The 21,190-nt window shown below is 42.9% G+C and overlaps 1 protein-coding gene across 1 annotated transcript in view; it reads right to left on the bottom strand.

Moving 5' to 3' along the window:
• The window catches only part of ZSWIM5 (zinc finger SWIM-type containing 5), a 150,722-nt gene extending 137,790 nt beyond the window's left edge, over positions 1–12,932 (bottom strand). Inside the window, 2 exon segments of the mRNA XM_067567835.1 lie at positions 12,324–12,771; positions 12,774–12,932. Of these exon segments, the coding sequence (XP_067423936.1) occupies positions 12,324–12,771; positions 12,774–12,932 (607 nt within the window).
• Positions 12,933–21,190: the final 8,258 nt, after the last annotated feature.

Genomic DNA, 21,190 nt, shown 5'->3' with positions numbered 1-21,190 from the left:
TACAATCTCTCTTGATTCAAGTTCAGAGATCACAACGGCCCTCGATGACCTTCCAACTCAATGTAATGACATTTCAGAGACGAGTTTAAAACGCAATTTTCTAATTTCCAGAGCAAACTAACCTATTTTGGCAAGAACTTCAAACATGTAATATTGTTGGCCAGTGATTTATGGATCAGCTTGAACGGGATGATTTCATGACAGATTCAGTGAGGGGAAGATACTTCACAGACAAAATAATTAAAACTAAAACACGACGCTGAGCTCAGAATTTAATAACCTCAGGGCACAAAATAAAAGGAAAACATAAAATGCTTACCTAACCTTTTTTTTAAAAAATTCTTACATCTGTTATTTTACAGTAACTTTCAGCCACAATGTATAATTAGATGCAAATATCTATATATTTGCTGGATTTAAATCCCAAATTAAACTCTTAATTGAACTCATCTCTAAAACAGCTGAGATTTCACAGCAAACATCTGCATTTAAGAGATTCAGTGGAAGATAGACAGGAATATTTTTTTCCAAATCCACAGGAAATGCTAAAATTTAACACAAGATACATTGGCCAAAAGCCACCTGCTAAGAACCGGTAGCACAAATATAAAACTCACATTTAGCTATTAGTAAGACTAGCCTGAAGCACCTCCCAGGACAGACACAAGCAAGACTGCTTACGCCTTTGTAAATGTTGCTATCCTACGTAAAAGGGCATTGCTGATAATATCAGAAGTCCATCCCTCCCCCATTGTCTCCTCTCCTCTCTATGAAAAGCTTGTTAGATGATAGGACTGCAACAGAAATTAACCAGCCAGTCAGCTCCTTTTCCCCTAAGAGTTAAAGTCTATATATTTTTAAATATTTCTATTAAAAATCCCAAAGCATTAATCCAAATCTGAAGACAGAAAGGAGTATGGAAAACAAATCCACGATCAACTCCCTCATTCAAGCTGACTCATCATGCTGCGCATCGGAGATGGAGAACCTGATGTGGAGAGGAGATGAGCAACACCACAAAGAATGTCAGGGAGGTGGACTGCTCACTGTTTCTCTGGATGAGCCCCATATACTATACATTCAAACCCAAGCACGCTTTACAAAGGATAACGACTAGGTTGTTCTAGCATTGCACTACAATACCATGTTCCTAGCTAAGTCAAATGACCTCCAATACTAAGGGTTATGGCTACAACCCAGTCATCCAAAACAAGTCACCGAAGGTCGAAACACAATAGCCCGCACCCTCCAGCATGGAGAGGATTATTGGTTTTGATCAGTGAACAAAGTTGCTTGCTTTGGGCGAACATATTTGCCAGGAAGTTCGAGCCCTACATTTCCTACTGAAAAATATGACGAGTCAGCCTGTCCAGATATTTATTGACAGTTCCTAAAAGCTACAACATCATTCAATCCAGGACCGGACCGTGCCTTGCAAATATGATACAGACCTAATAGTGGGGGAAATGGAATTCATGCCGGGGAGACCACTCTTGTGCAACCATTCTTCTCTTGTTACATCAAATAAATCAAAGCCATTTATTTAGGTCACAATATGTCTCCTGCCAACCCCAGAATACACCCATCCAAGCCACCCATGTCCCTCCAAATGAAACACTTCAGATGGAAAAGAAAGAAAGAAAGAAAAGAAAGAAAAAGAAAGGTGTCTCCATTTATACTTGAAGGACGAAATAATACCTGCTTTGTCATGACACAGGAGGATTAAAGCAATTTAATAAAACTGTTATGCCAAATCAAATTCAAGACATTTCCCTTCCACCCATCTGACTTACACATCTGGAAAAAGTCAAGCCATTCACAAATGTGGTGGGAGTTAGGAAAGGTAAGGAGATAAAACCAAGGAACTGCTGAATATCTATTGAACTTAATAGAATACTTCTCTGGAAGCAATAAGCTCCTCAATTCTTCATAATTAATTGTGGCTTCAATTACTACCAGGAGAAAAAACTATCTAGGGTATTTATACTATGCTAATCACTGCAGTCTCTGTACCCCTGAATCAGCATTGCTCAAAATGGCTGCTTAGATGGTTGCCAACAACAACCACCAAATCTGTCCATCTGTTTGCATTCTTTTTAATCCATCTTAAGCACTTTTTTTTAAAAATGCTCAGAGAAGAAGTCTGCCTTGTTAAAAGAAACTGAATCCTCCTATAGCAGAGCCTTTTCAACAAGATTTAATGCCACCACAGTTACCAGGACACACACACAAAAGTTAATTTTATGATAAAAGAACCAGTGTAAGGTGCTTTTTTTGTTATGAGATCAGAAAGTGAATGGAATTTGAATTGTCTGCAGTGGCATGTATCTGACAAAGATTAATTTAAACGGATATTGTCTCTGAAACCAAAGTCCATTGAATAGTTTCATAGCCTATCAACCACATGAAGGCAGCTCCTTGTGCAGCTTTGCTGACTCCAACACTTCCTTTAAAAATGATTTAACCTATTATTTGTCAGAGAACGGTCATATATAGTTTTATTTTATTGAACCCGCAATAGCAAAAGCAAAAGCAACAACACACAAGCATGGTGCTGTGACAACAGTAAGACAAGGGGATTTTTCCCCACTGCTTTGCATGCGGATGTTTCCCAGATATATTGAAAAATACACAGGAAATGTTGAACAAGCAATTTCAATGTGTACTGTTGGGAGAGCTATAAATATTTCAACAAGGCTAAATAAAATAAAATGTTTGGACCGCTGCAGTTTCTCGCTTGAGTGAAGCCTGGAGCAGCCATTCTGAACCTATTACTGACTGGCAGAACAGCTTTCCATACAATGACAAAGGACATTTCTTGTCAAAATTTAGAGAGAAATTAAGATTTGAACAGAAGCTCATAAGCTGCCACTCAGTTCACACACAGTGACTCCTGATTCCATTGCTTACCTATTTAACCAAACAAGAATCTAGGCGCAATAAGGCAAATGAGCACATTATTCCTCTCCCCAGACATCCCACACTCACTTCCACCTCCCATTCCAACTACCCCAGGTTCCCTCCATTCAACACATCGGGGCATTATTTCTCCCTTTAATTGCAGGAAACTGATCTGAGGATGTCATCAGCTGTGAGTGGATTAAGACAGCTGCTCAGACTTCAATGAGGCAAAAATAAAATTGTAGCAGAGGTACAAATCCATGCAATTTATTTAGCTTTGATTTCTAGTTTACACTGAGAAATGCAAGGAAAATGCTACCCAACAGATTTTAGCATATTAGAAACAATAACAGACAGTCTTTTGAAAAAAAAGGAAAAAAAAAAAAAAAAAAAAAAAAGATGAAGACAGCAACAAGAAAGCATTTGTAAGATAATTCCAGCCTTTCCTCAGAGATTTCAGATGCAATTGGATCAATTAATTGTTAGTGAAATAAAAAAAATTGTCTTGCCAAAAGAAAAAAAAAAAAAACAGTAGGCAAAGAAATCTTATGTGTTTTTTCTTAACTACAGATATTTTGTAGCTCCTGTATTTAAACAGCTGCGATTTGTTAAAGCCAGTTTTATTGAAAGAATCTATTGTTTTGTATGATACAATTCCACTCGATGCAACATCTTTAACGAAGGACTTGTATTGTTAAATTCACATAATGGCACCTGGCTACTACAATGATTGTCACCTTCGAAATGCAAATAATGATGGATGCTCTCACTAATCATCAAAATTTGGGCTTTAAATAGAGAGCACAGGCAATTCACTGTGCACATGCTGCACAATAGGGACTATACGAGTTATAATAAGAAGTTATATAAATCACACCCCATTATGAAAATTTAAGAGCAGCCCACTTTCATTTTTGGGCTATCCAGTGACACGCACTGGAGGCACAGATAAAATGAATAACTGAGCGCAAGTAAATGTGTAAGGACTTAAACAGTGAATAACTAATTGCAGTGACTAACTGAGCAGCTGATTACACAGCGTGTGTGTTAAAGGAGCAATGCAACAGGAGATACTGCATGTCAACAAGAGACTGAGGTTGTGTTATTCTGAACAGTGATTAGCTGGGTAATCATATACTAGTGAAGGTTCAGAAGTCTTTGAATCTTGACCACGTAAGGGAATATTTCCCATTCAAATCAAGGAGAGGTGGTATCATTTAAAGATGAACTAGTAGCCCAGCATTAAGAACTTAGTCTAACATATCCAGTATATAGCATTTTCAAGTGTTATTTCACGATTCAAGAAAAGCAGAAAAAATGCAACATGCACTGTAGAAGTTACAAGAAAGTCTTTAAAACTACAAGTAATAACTCAAGATTTTATGAAAGCAGCAGACAAACTAATTCAACCACTTTAATAAGAGCCAATCAAAATCCTGTTTTAACTCCTAAGCTTACAACTTAAGACAAAAATGAATAACCTTAAAATGAAGTATTAGTAAATCCTAGGAGGGCCAAATCTGATAGTCTTAGACATGGGCAAATCCTCAGTAGCTAATAAATCATGTACACAGAAGAAGTCAGCCAAAAATTGATGAAAAATGAAAAGCCTGCTCTTGAAGCATTAGTGGGGTTTGAGAAAAAAATCCTCTTTCCTTTACCCCCTGGAGAATGGAGTGGGCTGGAGCACTAAGCCATTCATTTCTGCAGAATTTACATGGTTGGGTTGGTTTTTAAAAAGGAGACGATGGCCTCATCCCTGAAATGTATTGTTTATGCAACAAGTCACAGAATCAGGGCCCATCTTTCTAACCCTGAGGGCTGTGAAGACAAGATTGTGAACATGAATCAGTTCAGTGCTGCTTTTCTGAATCTGCAGACAGGCAGTTTGAATGCCTCTGTTCCTGCCCATAGGTTTCCCAAACAAAGGCACAGTGCAATTGACAAGACTGGTCACCTTCATATGTTCCATTCAAAACCCTGTAGGAGGTAGCTGTAAACCTGACAGGAAACAGATCAATTTCTACTGATGTTGAGAAAGCTGGGAAACAAAGGCAGATGCTGGTTATTCATGGAGAACTGCCCTGAAAAAAAAGCAAGTAGGGCAGGACATATATATGTTGCCTCTCTCCATTGCAACAACCAGGTAGGTGGGAGGACAGAGCAGTGGCATATCCTTACCGCATTCAAGGAAAACCACTTTATCCTGCACCACACAGTTGGGGGACTCAAAGTAGGGGAAAGAGAGGAATGTTCGTTCCAGTAGTTTGAGGGGTAGGGTATGGAAGTGGACGCACACACCGCTTCAAATTTATCATCTGGTACCAAAGAATTGCACAAGATAAACCCCTCAGCAGGGTCCACAGACAGCACCTTGGTAGGAATCCCAGCACCTGCCCAACAGATCTCACAGGTGCTCTCTACACCTAAGAGGAGAATCTTCCTTATCAGCTTCATAATCGTGCCTAGTAGGCATCTGGTAATTTTTCAAGCCCTCTTCACACTACTGAGAAAACAGTGACACTTAACTTTGAATACTAGTGGAACATGGGCTTGACCCTGCTCCAATTCAAGTCAATGGAAAACTTTTCATTACATTCAGTGGTGACAGATCAAGCTCCATACGAAGCCAGCAAGAGAAAAATGTATTCTACAGTAACTCTTCGGTAAGTTCAGAATACCATGACTCCTCTCCATTACTTAGAGAGTAGTCAAATGCAGAGAAATCTGAGTCCTCCACCAGTAGGAAAAAAGATCAGCAACTTCACAGGTTTCCAGAGGAAAACCACCCTTTCAGTCCAGTGCTTCAGTATTTAGCAACATACTCATTGCTGCACTACAACAAAATCTCTGTCTCTTGATTATAATTTCTAATCATGGCCACCTTGTGACATGGCTAGTCAAAAAAAAAAAAAAACACATGAAGTACTGTTGCTTCTGAAATCACCATCCACCTCCTTCACAACATTAGCTATTCTAATCTAAAGTGAAGTGGGCAGGCAAGGGAAAAATTGCACGCCAGCTAAACATAGAGCTCTAAATTACACCTAAAAGCAAAATCCCTAAAATTAAGTCTAACACAACATATTAACTATGCAATTCTTTTTATTTCTTGCTGCCAACTAAAGTGAGAATATAATTAGGGCCCCAGTGTGATAGGCTTTCTACTAGTGAAATGAGGACAGAATTTTAATCTCTAAAATGCAAAAAGAAATACATGAATTAAACAAGCTCAACAATCCTGCTGTCTTTCTCCTCTCCTCACATTTCTCTCCAAAATTACAGACTAAGGTTTATAGGTTTTATTTTAAATACATATGAACCCAATATACTTTTACTCCAATACATAAAAAATCTCCACTAGATTCTCCAGAAAAAATGAGAATCTCATACATACGAAGGGCTACTTCAGAGCACAAAGTTGCTTTATAAAAATATGTTATCTTAAAAAGTTATCGCACTTACAAAAATATTAGACTTGACTTTATTTTTAAAGGTTTTGTAAAATACTAACCTGGGTTAGATGATAACTTTAATATCTGTCATCAAAATAAACTTTAAATAACAGGGAAATACATTGCCTTGTAAAAAGCTGCAGAATTCACAGGAAACAGGGCCATGTGACTTCTTGTACTGGAGTTTTAGAAAAGTTAAGTATTTCCTAAATGATCATTTATGTGACCAAAATAAAAGTCTGTTGTAAACAAACTGCACTTTGAAAATGGTTGGAGGCTCATGTCTCAGCTGTCCTAAGCATAAAAAATTATATATATTGCACTAATTAAAATACAAAACCTTATTGGCTACTTACACCAGAAAACACATTATTTAGATTACAGGACTAGAACCTCCTCCATGTAATTCAGTTCTCTCTAAAGTGGCGTCATCACTCAGATACTAAAACCAAAAGACCAAGACCAAATATTTAATTTATTGTGCATTATTTCCCAAATCTCCCTGACCCCTTTCAACTAGTAAGTGCTACCCTTCCAGCAGTAATTGATACTAAGCCAAAACATTCACCCTACTTTACAAAACCTGTTCATATATCTGAAAAGGACTAAAAAGCCAACACTAAAGTGGCTTAAAAAGTAAAATTCCAGTTTTCTAAGTTGAACTTGTCCTGCTTCTCCTCTACTAACAATCAGGCTCCCTTTGTTTTTATCATCACAGATACAAAGTTATAAAATATCTAATGTGCAAGGCCCTGTAATAAAGAGATCATAAAGTTTAATGTTTAATAAACCTTGATTGCTTCATTTTAAATATTAAGAAATTAGACATGGAAAAAGCAAGATATGTATTAAAAATGTGTAACTGTTTCCATCATGGCAGCCCCCACTTTGCCTTATAACACATAAAAGTGGACCATAAAGATTACTTTAATATACGTGGTTAGGATTAACTAAACCAACTGTAAAAAAAATGTTTAATTAATAAGTACTGAGCACTTTGTGAAACAACTATTACACCTAAAAATAAAGATTCCCCAGAAAAATAAAACCAATCTCCTGTAACCAATGTCATTCTGATACAGTACATAAGATTTTGAGCTGAGAAAATTCCTTAAGAACAGTTTGCAGCGTCGTAGTGGCTGTACGGGTCCCAGGATATTAGAGAGACAAGGTGGGTGAGGTCATATCTTTTTAAGAAAGGCTGTTCATTTCAAACCTGTTTTCTATCAGATCCAGACAAGCCCCACTCCCAAACCTGCTTCCAGGAGGGAGAATGACTGATACTTAAAACAAATGCTTGATCATATTTAGGCCTACCGTGAACAAAGTATAAATGACTCCACACAGAATACTGAGGCCTTTGAACAGCAGTACATCTATGAAGTTTACATTTTAAAAAGAAAAATCATGGCACAAACTTTAGATTTAACTCAGACGCTAAGCGCTGCAGAATCCAAATGCTTATTTTCCTTTTGAATCTAGACAAAATTTAAAACCGGTTTCAGTAAAGTTTAAAATGAGGTACCGTACTATTGTTTTTATCTCCAAAAAGGCTTTTGAACTGTTATCAAAATCTTCACACAAATTAAAAAAAAAAAAAAAAAAAGACATCTGATGCCAAAAAAAAAATTTAAATTAAAAATTATTTAAGTAATTTCTTCCAGTGTCAAACTGCTGGGAGTTAAAATATTAAGAGTTATTCCACAGGTAGCAACATGTACCTTAACTCAAGGCTGGTTCACACTTACAGTGCTGTAACACTTAGTGAAGACATTACCTATGCCAACGGGAGACCTTCTCCCACCTGCAAAGGTACTCCACCTTCCCAAGAGGCAGTAGGTAGGTATGTCGACAGGACAAGTCCTCCATCAGCATAACGCAGTCTACACTGGGGGCTAGGTGGGTGTAAGTACATCACTCAGGGGATTTTCCATACCCGAGCAATGTAGTTATACCAACATAAGCACCTGCTCTAAAACAAGCCTGACAAGTGCTGACCATATGAGAGTTTGTTCAAGTAGAGGTAGAAAATTCCCAAAGTCTTTATATGGCCAGCCTATGCATATAGAACAGAACAGCACATCACCCGCTGAAAGCTACAAGTTCCTGAACTGTGAAACACCAGATGAGCATTCAGAATTATAAACAGATCTAAAAACATGCTCACTCTACATGTTTACAAAGTCAAGTCACTTTTAAGCCCTGCTTCATAGTCACTAATAGCAAAAGTAAATTCTGCTTATGTACCAATGGTTGGACTGCATACCACTACCCTACTGTACACAGGCTTATCTCTGAGAGTTCCCAGTCTGTAGAAAAAATATGCATTACCATCCAGGTTTTCATGTGTTATGTTATCATGCGGAGAATAATCCAGCTTGGTGTTTATGGTTACAGTATAAAAGGTACATTTCCTTGCTGCAATCATAAAAGCAATAAAAGAAAATAGTCTCTCACTTAAAAGTGCCACAGATACTTGCACACTCATAACCAAACAGGACAACTCAAGGACAACCTATATTATACTAAATTAGGAAATGCAGACTAGGAACATGACATTGTTATAATGGAGAATAGTGAATAGTCTGCTATCAAAATCTTTTCTCTCCACAAACCTAAAAGAGAAGGGTGTAAAACTTTTATTCATAAATATTTATATGAATGCACTTGTTGTTAAAAATTAACTTCCACCGTTAAAGGTTTTGTATGCTTTAGATGTTCCAGCATGCAGTGCTTTGTATTCAGCCCTGCATTTCTGCATTCCTTTCCTGCATGCTTTTGTCATTGGCTAAAAACAAAAAAAACCAAAAACACACATACACACAGATGGGATCTGTGCACATAATAATTCAGCAGTTTTTAGAAAAACAAAGATGCTTGGGTTCAACTTCCAAGATCTTTCTTTACGAAAGAAAATCAATTTAATGACTCCAGTGAGATCATGGTTTAACCTTTGTTTAAGTTTTACTAAGCATGAAGGAATTATTAATTCATAATGTGGCATACATTTCACTCCAACCTGATAGATTTGCAGGCACAAAAGGGTTATAGACCAAAACCAGCTGTCCAAATTATTACAACCTTCTCCACATTACACTGTTTGCAATTTTCAAATGGGAAAGTTTATTTAGTTAGTTTGTATTTTTATAATTTTTAAAAGATGGAATTTCACATTCATACTATTTTTGCAGGTCAGAGTACGCAGGTCAAAAATTCAACCATGTAAACGTCTGGTCTTTATTAATAACAATGTGATTTACAGTATCCATGAAAGAGATCATTTGAGACAAACAATAATTCTGATTAAAGCCAAGTTTTTCTAAATATAATGGTTCCCATACAAGCCAGTATCATAATTCCTATCAACGTAAAACCTACTGTGACTAGCAAGCCATTTACATCTTTGTTAGTCGGGGTTACTACACCTTTCAGTAGTATTATTAGAATTGATGTGGAAAGTTAGCAGAAAACTTTTTTTTTTTTTTTGCTATGCCTACCATCTGTATGACAAACACACAGCCTTTCAAAGCATTTTGTTTTATTTACATCTTCTTTTGGCTCAGCTCTGTAACAGACAGTTCTTGTGGAATTGTTCAAGCCCTCCCAGGCCCTCTAAGCCAGCAGTCTTTCATCCCATCACAGTGCAATCCTGTTATAATTTTATCTAGAATTTGCCAACTTTTAGACAAAAAAACCAAGTGTCTGTTAAATTCCACACCATCTCCTCCTTTCTATTTGAAGAGACGTTACACTCTATGTGCATGGCACACGCTTCTACCAAAAAACAAAACAAAAACCTTCTTGCTCCCACCCTACAATAATATTCTTTTTTTTAAATCATGTCCAAGTTATGCAGCAAATACTTGCAAAACACAGAATCTGACCTAAAAGTTTAGGATTCAGAAGCTAGCGGTTGGGATCTCTACAACTCATCAAGGGATATGAAACGGCAGAGAGAGAAGCAACTCTATCCTGTCTCTTATAGGCTTCAACCACTGGTAGACCAGGCAAGGGGAAATCTAATGAGGACTGGGAACTTTGACATGCAAAATTCAAATAGCTTTTTCAGTGACATCACTTTGGAATCATAGAGTTTGGTCTCCCACGTCCCCACCCCAAAGTTCACAGTAATAATTTACATAATTTACATTAACTCCCCATATCTACTTCCAAACTGGTATTAGTGAAAAATCATCCTTAAAAAAAAATCACACAAAATCAAACCCTCCTATGCCATGTACCTAATAAGTAATCTATTCCCACATCTGCTGTTGATTTGATCCAAACGTTAATAGGCAGTTGAATAAAACATTTCTCATATTAAGCCATTTTTCTAATTTTAAGACCCTTCTGAACCACTTCCCTCCATATAAAAAATGTTCGCCTTGCAGTTTCAATTTATTTTAAGCAAGCTAGCCATCTCAAAGCAACGCCTAGAAAATATGCACTGACAAAAAAGGGTATAATCAAATTGTCTTAAAAAAACATGTTTTGTTTTTTTAAACAAAACAGCTTAGAAGGTAAAGTATAATTTTTCTATGTCAAATAGGAAAATGTTTTGATAAAGCTCTTTTGAATGTATACTGTACCACAATGTAATTATTTATACAGCCTCCTTCCCATTCGGAAAATACAATACTCAAAAATAAACTCTGCAGGACTAATCATTCTTAAAAAAACCCAAACTTTCTCTTCATTCAAGATGAATTTACATTTCACATTAGCAAAACAAATTGTAGTATAATATTGTCTTTATGGGAACACTCCTTTCAATCACTTTCAATAATAACCAGAAGCAAATTATTTAATGTAAAACATTACAATTTGCTTCTCTAAGTACATACACTGTACAAGCAGATTTCTGATGGGGCAAATACATTTTCCATTCACTAGAAGGCCCCTCCCAAATTCCCTAATCCAAAAAACCTTCTACTAACTGAATCAAAAACAATGGCACTATTTCCATGTTCTGTTTGTCCCTGATTTCTCTCTTATATATACATCCTCCAAATCTCAGACAGGCACTACACACTATGTACTCTATACAGTCCTAATTGTCCGCCCAACTTGTCAGTGTCAAACAATTGATTTTATTTTCTGCCTCCCAACCCACAGAATGAATCCGATTCAGTGTATTTATGGATTTAATGAGATTAACAAGATTTGGAAGAGGAGGAGGAGAAAAACCTCTCATTTTTCAAGAAAAAATGAAACACACACACACAAAACAAAGGCAAATGATGGGGGAAAAAAAGTATGTAGTGAAACGAGGGTATTTATAAATCCAACATGCTCAGCTTTTGGTACAGACAAAAGCACCCCGCCTTCACAAGGACTGTGCATGGGTTTCACATTTTTCATCTTCAGTTATTATTCAGTCCTGCCCTTGGACGCACAGCGAGCACTGGTGGGGGAGGGACGGGGGTGTACGTAGGGAGGTGCTGTCTGGGAAAAAGCATTTTGTTTTGGGAGTCGCTCTATTTCCCAATTTTAAAAGGCATCGATTGAATCCAGATCCAGGCAGCTGCAGCCCGGGTTGCCCAGTCCTTTGACAAGCGCACACACCCCATGCCCACCTCACAGGCGAAGGGAAACGGGAAAGCGATGAGCCCTCCCCGTTTCAAAACAAGGCTGGGAGGGAAGTGGCATGTGCCAGGAGACATACAGTGTGAGCACTGCCTCCAGGGGACGGTCCCGGGCAGCTGGGGGGGGAGGAAGGGGCAGATTTTACCAGCGAACAACAAATCTGCCAGACAAAAGGCTGAAATATTTGCAGCAGCAGCAGCAGCAGCAACAACAAAACAAACTTCGGGGGAGCCAGACCCGCCGTGCCCATGATGGGGTCAGCGATCTCAGGGGAGCGGAGAGACCAGCGGGAGGAATGAGTGGGGGACAGGGGAGAAGGGAAGGGCTGTGGAGGGGAGGAAGGGGCGCCGCGGGCCGGGCCGGGCCGGGTCACTCACTCACCCACTTGCAGCACGTTGTCCACGGCGCCGGTGTCGAGCAGGCGGGCGCCGCGGCGGAAGGGCAGCCCGTCGGCGGGCGGGGCGGGCGGCGCGGGGCTGTCGTCGGGGCCGGGCGGCGCGGCGGGGCCGGGGCCGGCGGCGGGGCCGAGGCCGGGGCCCGGCTGGAAGCTGGAGTACATGCAGATCTGGCGCTCGCTGCGGGGGAAGCTCCAGTAGACGATGCGGCGCTGCACGGGCTCCGGGATGCGCTGGAAGCGGCCCTCCACCCGCTCGAAGGCCCAGCTGGCCGCCACCCGCTTGGCCGCCGCGTCCAGCAGCGACTCGGGCTGCAGCCGGGCCCCGCCCGCGGCCGCCGCCGCTGCCGCCCCCGCCCCCGCCCCAGGGGCGCCCGGGCCCCGCGGCCCCGCCAGGGCCGGACCCCCGCCGGCCAGCGCCCCGCCGCCGACTCCCGGCCCCCGCCGCCGCCGCCGCCAGCGGGGCCCCCCCGGCGGGGCGGCGCCGCCCCGAGCCCCGCCGCCGGCCCGGCCCGCGAGCACAGGCGCTTCGGCCCCGGGGCCCCGGCGGGGAGCGGCGGCCGCAGCAGCCCGTCACCCTCGCCTCCCTCCGCCATGGCTGCGAGCAAGTGAGGCGAGCCGCGCCGCGGAGCCGAGCCGGCTGAGGGGAGGGGAAGGGAGGCGGGCCGGGCCGGCCCGGGGGAGGAGACTGGGGGAGGCCGGGCCGGGCGGGGGGACCCCCGGGGGCGGAGAGAGAGGCCGGGGAGCCCCGGGGGGCGGTGTCAGCCTAAACCGGCGGGGGGGAGATCCTGAGGGGAAGGGGGAGGGGAGAGATCCTGAGGAGAAGGAGGGAGGGGAGAGATCCTGAGGGGAGGGGAGGGGGTGAGATCCTGAGGAGAGGGGTAAGGCAGGGGGCTTGGAAGGGGGAGACCCATGGAGGGAGATCATGGGGGGGGCAAAACAGGGGAGAGGAGGCCAGGCGGGTGGCAGGGGGGCCGCAGGGAGAGCCCTGTGCGGGGGAAGATGCTGGGAGGGCAGAAGAGGGGCAGGGGAGTGGGGAGACCCGTGGGGGAGAGCTCAGGGGGAGGAAAGGGGAGACCCTGGCCGGGACAGAAAGGGGGCAGGAGACTCCTTAGCCCCCCCATAAGTCAGCCCCCCATCCCCTCCGCCCGGTGTGCGAATGGCCCCTGCTCACCTCACTTCAGGTCTCTTACAAGAGGCTAATAAAATATTCTGTCATGACCACGGAGCTGTATTTATTACAGGCCGGTCACCGCTGCCTCTGGCTATGTAAATACACACCTAGGCCCGGGTCCTGCCAACACACACACACACACACACACACACACGGTTAACTTTTACGACCCTGCCTTGCCCCCTTGGTTTCAAGTGGCGGGGGGGGTATCCATCACACTCATGGGGGAAGGAGCGACAGGGACGGAGGACGTCGTTGGACGTCCATTGAAGCTGGTCTGGAGCCTTGGCCCGGCTTGTAAGCTAGGGCCAAAGTTTGCAAGCATGGCTGCCTAGAACCCCGAATCGTCTATAGATATAGGTACCTCGGTGTGGCCCCAGCATAAAGTGCAGGACCAAGTGCAGCCTTATTGACCCCCTACCCCAGGTGTTGTCCGCCTCTTCAGCTAGAACCTCCCCTCAGCTCTTTCCCCAAGTTCCCCTGCCTGAGGGGGACTCCCTGCGTCCCAGCCCCTCCAGTTCCTTTTCCCAATGGGTTCCAGGAGCCGAACCTGCTCAGGAGTGACAGCGGGCGTGCCAGCACCCTGGCCCATCCCCGGTTCACAGGGCAGTGACAGTCAAGGCTATAAGCAAGTGGAGAGCCTTCAAGACCAGTTGCATTAAGGAACAGGGGCTGAGAGGGATATCAGGAACCTCCGGCGGGCCTTATGGGGCTGTCACACATTACAGCCTGTTGGGGTGGTGAGAAGTTACGGAGCTCCCCAGGCCAGCCCAGGGACCCAGCGTCTCACTCGGGCAGGTGTTGACGAAGGTGCAGAGTTTGGGTCAGACTTACGTGGATTCCAAATGAAACCTCCCATAGGTATTAAGGAGACCCGAGAGTTACTTTGAATGGTTTGCATTTGGATTGTACTAGACCCATTGACACAGGGAGTAGCTGCACTGAAGTCTGGAAAGCTACTTCAGCTACACCCATGTAACAGCAAAATTTGACCCCAGATAGAAATCAGTTTTAACCCCCCCAAAAAAAGTCTATTGTAAAGCTGCTTGTTCCCTGTTTGGACCATCCTGCAGTCAATTCTGATATTTCTCACACCTACTCTACTAGTGTAAACTAGGAGTAACGCCGCTCAAGTCAACATAGTGGCACTGATGTAAAACCAGTGTGAAAAGAGAACCAAGCTCTAGAGAAGGAACCTCTTAGAGCATCCAATCAGGATCCAAAGCAGTATTCTTCCCAGGGTACATTTTCCATTGCTTTGTCCAGTCTAACTTTTAGTGATAATGCTCCATCAGTTACTTTGAAACTCAGTAACGTAACGGATCTCCCAATACTCGATTGTATTTTAAAACTCTTCATTTCATCCTAGTTGTACTGTCTTGTACCAGTTTAAATGATTCCTCTTTCTCTGAGGGGTTTACACCCTTTAACAACTTCTAGACCGTTACCCCATTCACCCTTAGTAGTCAAGCATTAGGGAACAAGAATAAATTTCAAGGCAACACACTGAGACCAGATCACAGCAAATGATGTTTTACAATTACCCTGTGGAACTTTCTGCTACAAGACACCACTGCTACAAAACACCACTGAGGGGAATTCAAAAAAGGATTGGCCATTTAGATAGAGAATAATGAGAACATCTGCAGTTACAGTAGATAAGATGAAACATTTTGTAAGGGATAAAAACCCTCACGCTTCAGGGCGTAAGACAACTGCTAAATTATGAGGGTCTAGAAGAAACATCCCTTCTGTCCAAGCTATTCAGCAATTGTTCATTACTGGGTTGATGCATTTTCCTCAGAAGGATCTGGTGCCGGCCACCGTCAGGGACAGGAAACTGGACAATATCTTCCTCTGATCAGATCTATTATGCCAGTTCCTAGTCTGAGATAAAACTACAAATCATTCCCTGCAGCCCTGGCTCATTTTCATTCTGCTGTGGAGTTCCGCTTCCACAGGGGATTTTTGCTCTAGAGAACACATATATATCGACACACTTTATCACAGCTGGAAGCCAAGTGGATGTTTTCACTTTGCCCACCATATTTGTTTGCAGTAGAACCACCAGTAACTTTGATAACTAACCAGGGCTTTGGCCTCTCTCTTTGATCGGAATGCTGAATTTGTAACATTTGCATGGGATTTTTTCCCCCTCACAGATGTACCTCAGTTTACTCAGCCCTTTTCTAGCCAGTTTCAGCAGAAAAGCCAAGGAATGAACTGCACCAGAGACAGAACTACTCTCTTTCCCTTATAGGGGTCTCTGCATAGCAGGACTCTCACACCAGCTGGCCTGCAATGCCATGACTTGTGTCATACTTATTTTGTGCCTATAGAGAGGATCTCAGACTCCAGGCCTGTCATGCTGGCCCAGTGCTTAATTTGTAATGAAAGAGGGCCTCAAGCAATTCTTTTACATTCATAACTAATGCAGCAATCCTAGAGGTGCCGGGGCTGTGAACTGCCAAGCCTAGAGGTGCCAGGGCTTAGCACTGGCAAGCTCTGGCACAAATTAAGCACCCCGCTGGCCCAAGCACAGGTGTCATTCACAAAAGCACTGTTTTTTCCACTACATAACAATATAATCCATACTCAACTCAGACTAAGGCTGGACCAACGGCCAGGCAGCTTGCTTTCCCTGATTTAGCATGTTTTAAAGATAAATAAATCTATTTCTTCATTTTTCTGACCATTTTCCCCTTGCGTCTCCATCTCCTTGGACCTTTCGTACCTCTCTGAACTTTGTGAGCAGACAAGTTGGAAATCTCCTCGCTAGAATGGACAAAGCCCCTCTCCGAGGGAAGAATTCAATGTCTTTCTTGCCCAGCCTGGATCCTGATGCACTATTCATTTGTAGTATGGCATCAGGCACATCACTAGGTCCCTGAATATTTTTCATAACCCCTAATTTGCCATGTTTGTATTACCGTCAGCCTCTGCCATCCCTTTTGGTTTTTAGTTTAGTTGTGGTGTGATCTCTTCCTTCTAGAGGCGTCAAGAGGCTGGCAGCATTTCACAGGCGTTGCCAGCAGCGACTGCTGGTTTGACTTTACCAGTAATAGAGATGTATATAGAGAACTGGCCTTGAGAAGACCGACATCTGCACTGCTCACTGTCAGCTGGCCCTTTTTGGTCATGTTGTCAACCGTGGAGACAAAGTCCCCACACACTGTGTTCTGAAGATTGGACTTGAGGTCAGTAATAACCCTGCGGAACTCTTAGACACCTGGAATAAAAGCCGTATGGTGCAGTCATCGACAGTCCGCGCTACGGACCTCCACTACCTAAGCATGGTGGTGTGTATTGTCTTCCTTCTGTAGGACACAACCTCTCTCCTTCTCATTGTACCCAACAAACAGTGGAAGCAGAACTCTTTTTCGTGTTGGAGTGGGTTAGCCATAGATAAACGATTAAAGGGGTTTTCTCATTAAATAGCTAATAGTTTTAGGGGGCTGGTGCCCCAGGTCTCTGCCGAATCTTTACTATCTTTGTTGCTAAATATATGTATTTAAAGGGTGGGACATTTTCAATCTTGTGCTCTTTTTTGTCGATAAACCTCCTAGGACAGGTTTGGTGCTAAATGAACCAAAATTAATCCATCAATTCATAGAAAATATCTAGTTTCAATTATACCTACAGAGAGCGGAAAGGAATTTCTGCTGAGATCCACAAACCCAACGTCCTCTCCGAGGGCTTCCTGGCACCAGAAATAGCTGCCATCAAAATATCACTTACTCATTCGAGCCTTTTGCTATAAAAGGGAGAGGAAGTGGGTGTAGTGGTTAAAATAAAGAAGCAGGATCCAGCATTCCTGGCTATTCCCAGCTTTACCTCCAATTTACCATCTACTGGAGCTTTAGGCAAATCACTTACTTCCCACCTTTGGGTCTTAGTGTTGTCCATGGATAAAACATGAATAATACCTACCTACCTCACAGAGTATTGAGAAACTCATTTCACATTTCTAAAGTGCTTTGAGACTAGATAACAGATAAAGCAACGATTAATTATTATAAGCCTGGTAGACAACAGAACTCAGCTGGGTTCGCTAGTTTGTGGGCACGCCCCCCAGAGGAGTTCGCACTCTAAATCTGCAACAACAGATTTATCAGACCTTGTGCTCCTTTTACAGCCGCCCTTCTGGAATGGTTCTTTGATAGGAGATGTCCCATGCCTTGCCAGTGCTGTTAGTGACGTTAATTGAATAAATAGCAGTAAAGCAGATACGCAGGTTAGGGAGGGCAGCACAAAGTTATACTGTCACAATTCATTCTGGAGTGGAGGTATTTCTTGTCAGTGGGTTTATATTCCACAATAAAATAATATGGCAGGTCATCTAGCGATGACGCTCAAAGAGCTGTTTTGCTACCAAACATTAAAAGCTCTCTCTTCACTTAATTCTGCCACTCTCTGATTGTCAGATACTACGTTGATGAGCATGGTATAAGAATCCATATAAAATAGACTTAAGAGGACAAGGATCTAGCAACTGCCAAATATTTGGCGTTCAGGGGAGAGGGTTTTTGCCTTCTGTAAATAAATCAAATCTGCACTATTTAAAAAAAAAAATCTTTACCACTTTACATTTCAGCTCCCTCTTGTGGTGGAAGGGAAGAAAGTAATTACAAGGCTTATTTCAGAGGTTGCGCGCAAGGTGGACACCCTTACGCTAACAAACTCCTTTACACACAGTTAGATTCCCTTACATCTACTTACTTCTATTCATTGCTGCAGGATTGTTTAAAGCCGGGGTCCTCAGCCTTGGGATCGTAGCTACCCTGCCTTTCCTAGACTGCCAAATGAAAAGGGGACCCAAGCCGTGGAGAAGGTTGCTTCTGCATGCAGAAGATGCGTTTTTTTAAACAGTTGGGGCCATCTTTATCTTCTTCTATCCTCCTCTCGGTTGCTTATACTCTTCTCTTCTGGTGCTTCAACTGTGAATTAAAGCGAATTAACTAAGGTCTTGTCTACAGTGAGACTTCAGCTTGCAGTGTAGCTGCAATGGGGCAAACCCCACATGTAAACACAAGTCACACCAGCACATCGCCATCTGCTGTGGTTCATTTTACCCAGGTGGGGCACCATGGCAAATCCCAAGGCATGGATGTAAATCAATTCTACTTTAGGGAATTTGCCCCCATTGCCTATGGACTCAAGGCTCTAGGCTAAGTTCAGTAGTAATGCATAAGGGGAACGTAGCCTACGCGCTGGAAAGGGGGAGAGCGTCTGCATGAAAAAGTACCAGCCTATCATCAAGAAATGATCTCTGCAGCTCATTAATATTAATAGTTACGTTTAATTATGGACACCCAGAATGGCACAGATGGACAGGGGCATATATTAATCTTATTGTAAGTGGGGTACAGGATTAAATATGGATACACATCCAGGACAGCTACATAAAGTAGGGCATAAAACACCACACCCAGTTCCCATTTCTGGGTGCTCTGGGACCAGTGTCTACTGCATCGGTGGCCTTCTGAAGTACTCTAACTGATTCTTCATCCCTGTCTTTTAGAGTGTAAGTATGAAATGAGCTCATTAGCTCATCCACTGTGGGCACACCGGGTTGCTTATTTGGATAGGTTTATGCTGTTTGATATTTAGAAAAATCTAGCACCCATCACGCCAGCCCCTTAGGGAAAGAGAGAAGTTTAATCCTGAGAGAAACTTCTGGGTAGCCTGCTTTGGGAAAGGACCTGTGATTAATTGTTCAGCATTAGTGTGATCACCAATAAACATTGTAAGTGTGACAATCTTTCGTGTAATCATTTATCAGGGCTACAACATTTAAGAAAGTCTGGGGTAGGGGACAGCTGCAAAGAAAAAGAGCCCTGGAGATCATTCTCTGGATGATTGGATAAACAGATGCCGCCTGGAATTCTCACCTGGGACTGGAACATTGCTTTCTCTTGAACTCAGGTTTTTATACAGCCTTTATCCCCATGGTATCCAAGGACTGGTGCTGCAAAATCAAGAGCTACAGAAGCAGAGGCATTCATGGAAAGTTACAGGGAAGGAAGTCATGCAACTGCCATTCAGTGGGAAATGCACATTTCCACTCCAGTGCTGGAGATGAGGCAGCAGGATGTAGGGAAAGGGGGCTGCTACTTCTTAGCAAATACCACTCTCACTGCTTAAGATGAAACACACGTAGCATCTGGGGCAAAGGCTTTCAGGTGCTAAGCACTCTCAAGTCCTATTTACGGCAGTGGAAGTTGAGGAGACTCAGCACCCTGCAGGATGGGGCCATTGTGAATAAAGGAGCCCCATCTTTATCAGCAACCGGCAAGAAAACATAAAATCATCACTGAAAAAATTTGCAGATGACACAGAAAGTGGGGGAGCGCTAAACAAGGAAGAGGATAGGTCTGGATCACACAGTAAACTGAGCACAACAAGCAATATGCATTTTAGTACGGCTAAACATACCATCTAGGAACAAAGAATGTAGGCCATACATACAGGATGGTGAACTCTGACTCTGAAAAGGATTTGGGGCTCATGGTGGATAATCAGCTGAATGTGAGCTCCCGTAGTGACACTGGGGCCAAAAGACCTAATGTGATCCTGGGCTGCATAAACGGGAATCGTGAGTAGGTGCCAAGAGGTTATTTGACTTCTGTATTTGGCACTGGTGCGACTGTTGCTGGATACTGTGTCCAGTTCTGGAGCCCACAATTCAAGAAGGATGTTGATAAATTGGGAGAGGGTTCAGAGAAGAGCCACGAGAATGATTAAAGGATTAGAAAACCTGCCTTATAGACTCAAGGAGCTCGATCTATTTAGCTTAACACAGAGAAGGTTCAGGGGTACCTTGATTAGAATCTATAAGTACCTACAATGGGGAACCAATATTTAATAAGGGGCTCTTCCATCTAGCAGAGATAGGGCTAACATGACCCAATGTCTGAAAGCTGAAGATAGACAAGTGGAGACCAGAAATAAAGCTGTGCATTTATGACAGTGAGAGTAATTAACCACTGGAACAATTTACCAAGGGTCATGGTGGATTCTCCATCACTGACAATTTTTCGATCAAGATGGGATGTTTTTCTAAATTATCCTGGCGGCATTCTCTGGCCTGTGTCGTACAGGAGGTCAGACTAGATGATCCCAATGGTCTTGGAATCGATTCTGTTCTCATGCAGTTAGAGCAGAATAAATCCTCAGGGCAGCTGAAAGTCAAATGTGACCCCACGTTTATCTTATCCTTTCTTTGTGGCTAATGTTAGACTCTATAATTAATAAGTGACAGGCAAAGATTTTGCTGGGCCCCTAAACTCTATTTTCCAACTTCACCAGCCCACAATTGGGCTAGAGAAACAGCTTGGCCTCTGAAGCATACACCAGCACAGCTTCACTTCTAGCTAGCCCAGACTTTCTTTCACATGGTGCCCACATGGTATGCAAAGTGCCGATCATCTGTAGTGCTGATCATTCCTTGCTGCAAAATCCAGCCAGCAGATTACTTCATCGTTCCAACAAATGCATTTGCTTTGGAAGCCAACAAGTACTTTATGGACCGACAATTAAATACAGAGAAGTTGCTGGGTGAAGACTCCAGTTTCCCAGGAGAAATTTTTCTTCTCCCTCCCAGGAGGGGATGCTAAGAGAGGGTAGAGATCTAGAAAGTTACTCAAAGACAAGAGAACAGGCTTGTGGCCCAACCGCCCC

The sequence above is a fragment of the Emydura macquarii genome, unplaced genomic scaffold, assembly GCF_026122565.2.
Source record: "Emydura macquarii macquarii isolate MOO-44397 ecotype Brisbane River unplaced genomic scaffold, CSIRO-AGI_Emac_v2 contig_2805, whole genome shotgun sequence".
NCBI classification, from domain to species: domain Eukaryota; kingdom Metazoa; phylum Chordata; order Testudines; family Chelidae; genus Emydura; species Emydura macquarii.
This window is presented reverse-complemented; position numbering and strand designations above follow the sequence as displayed.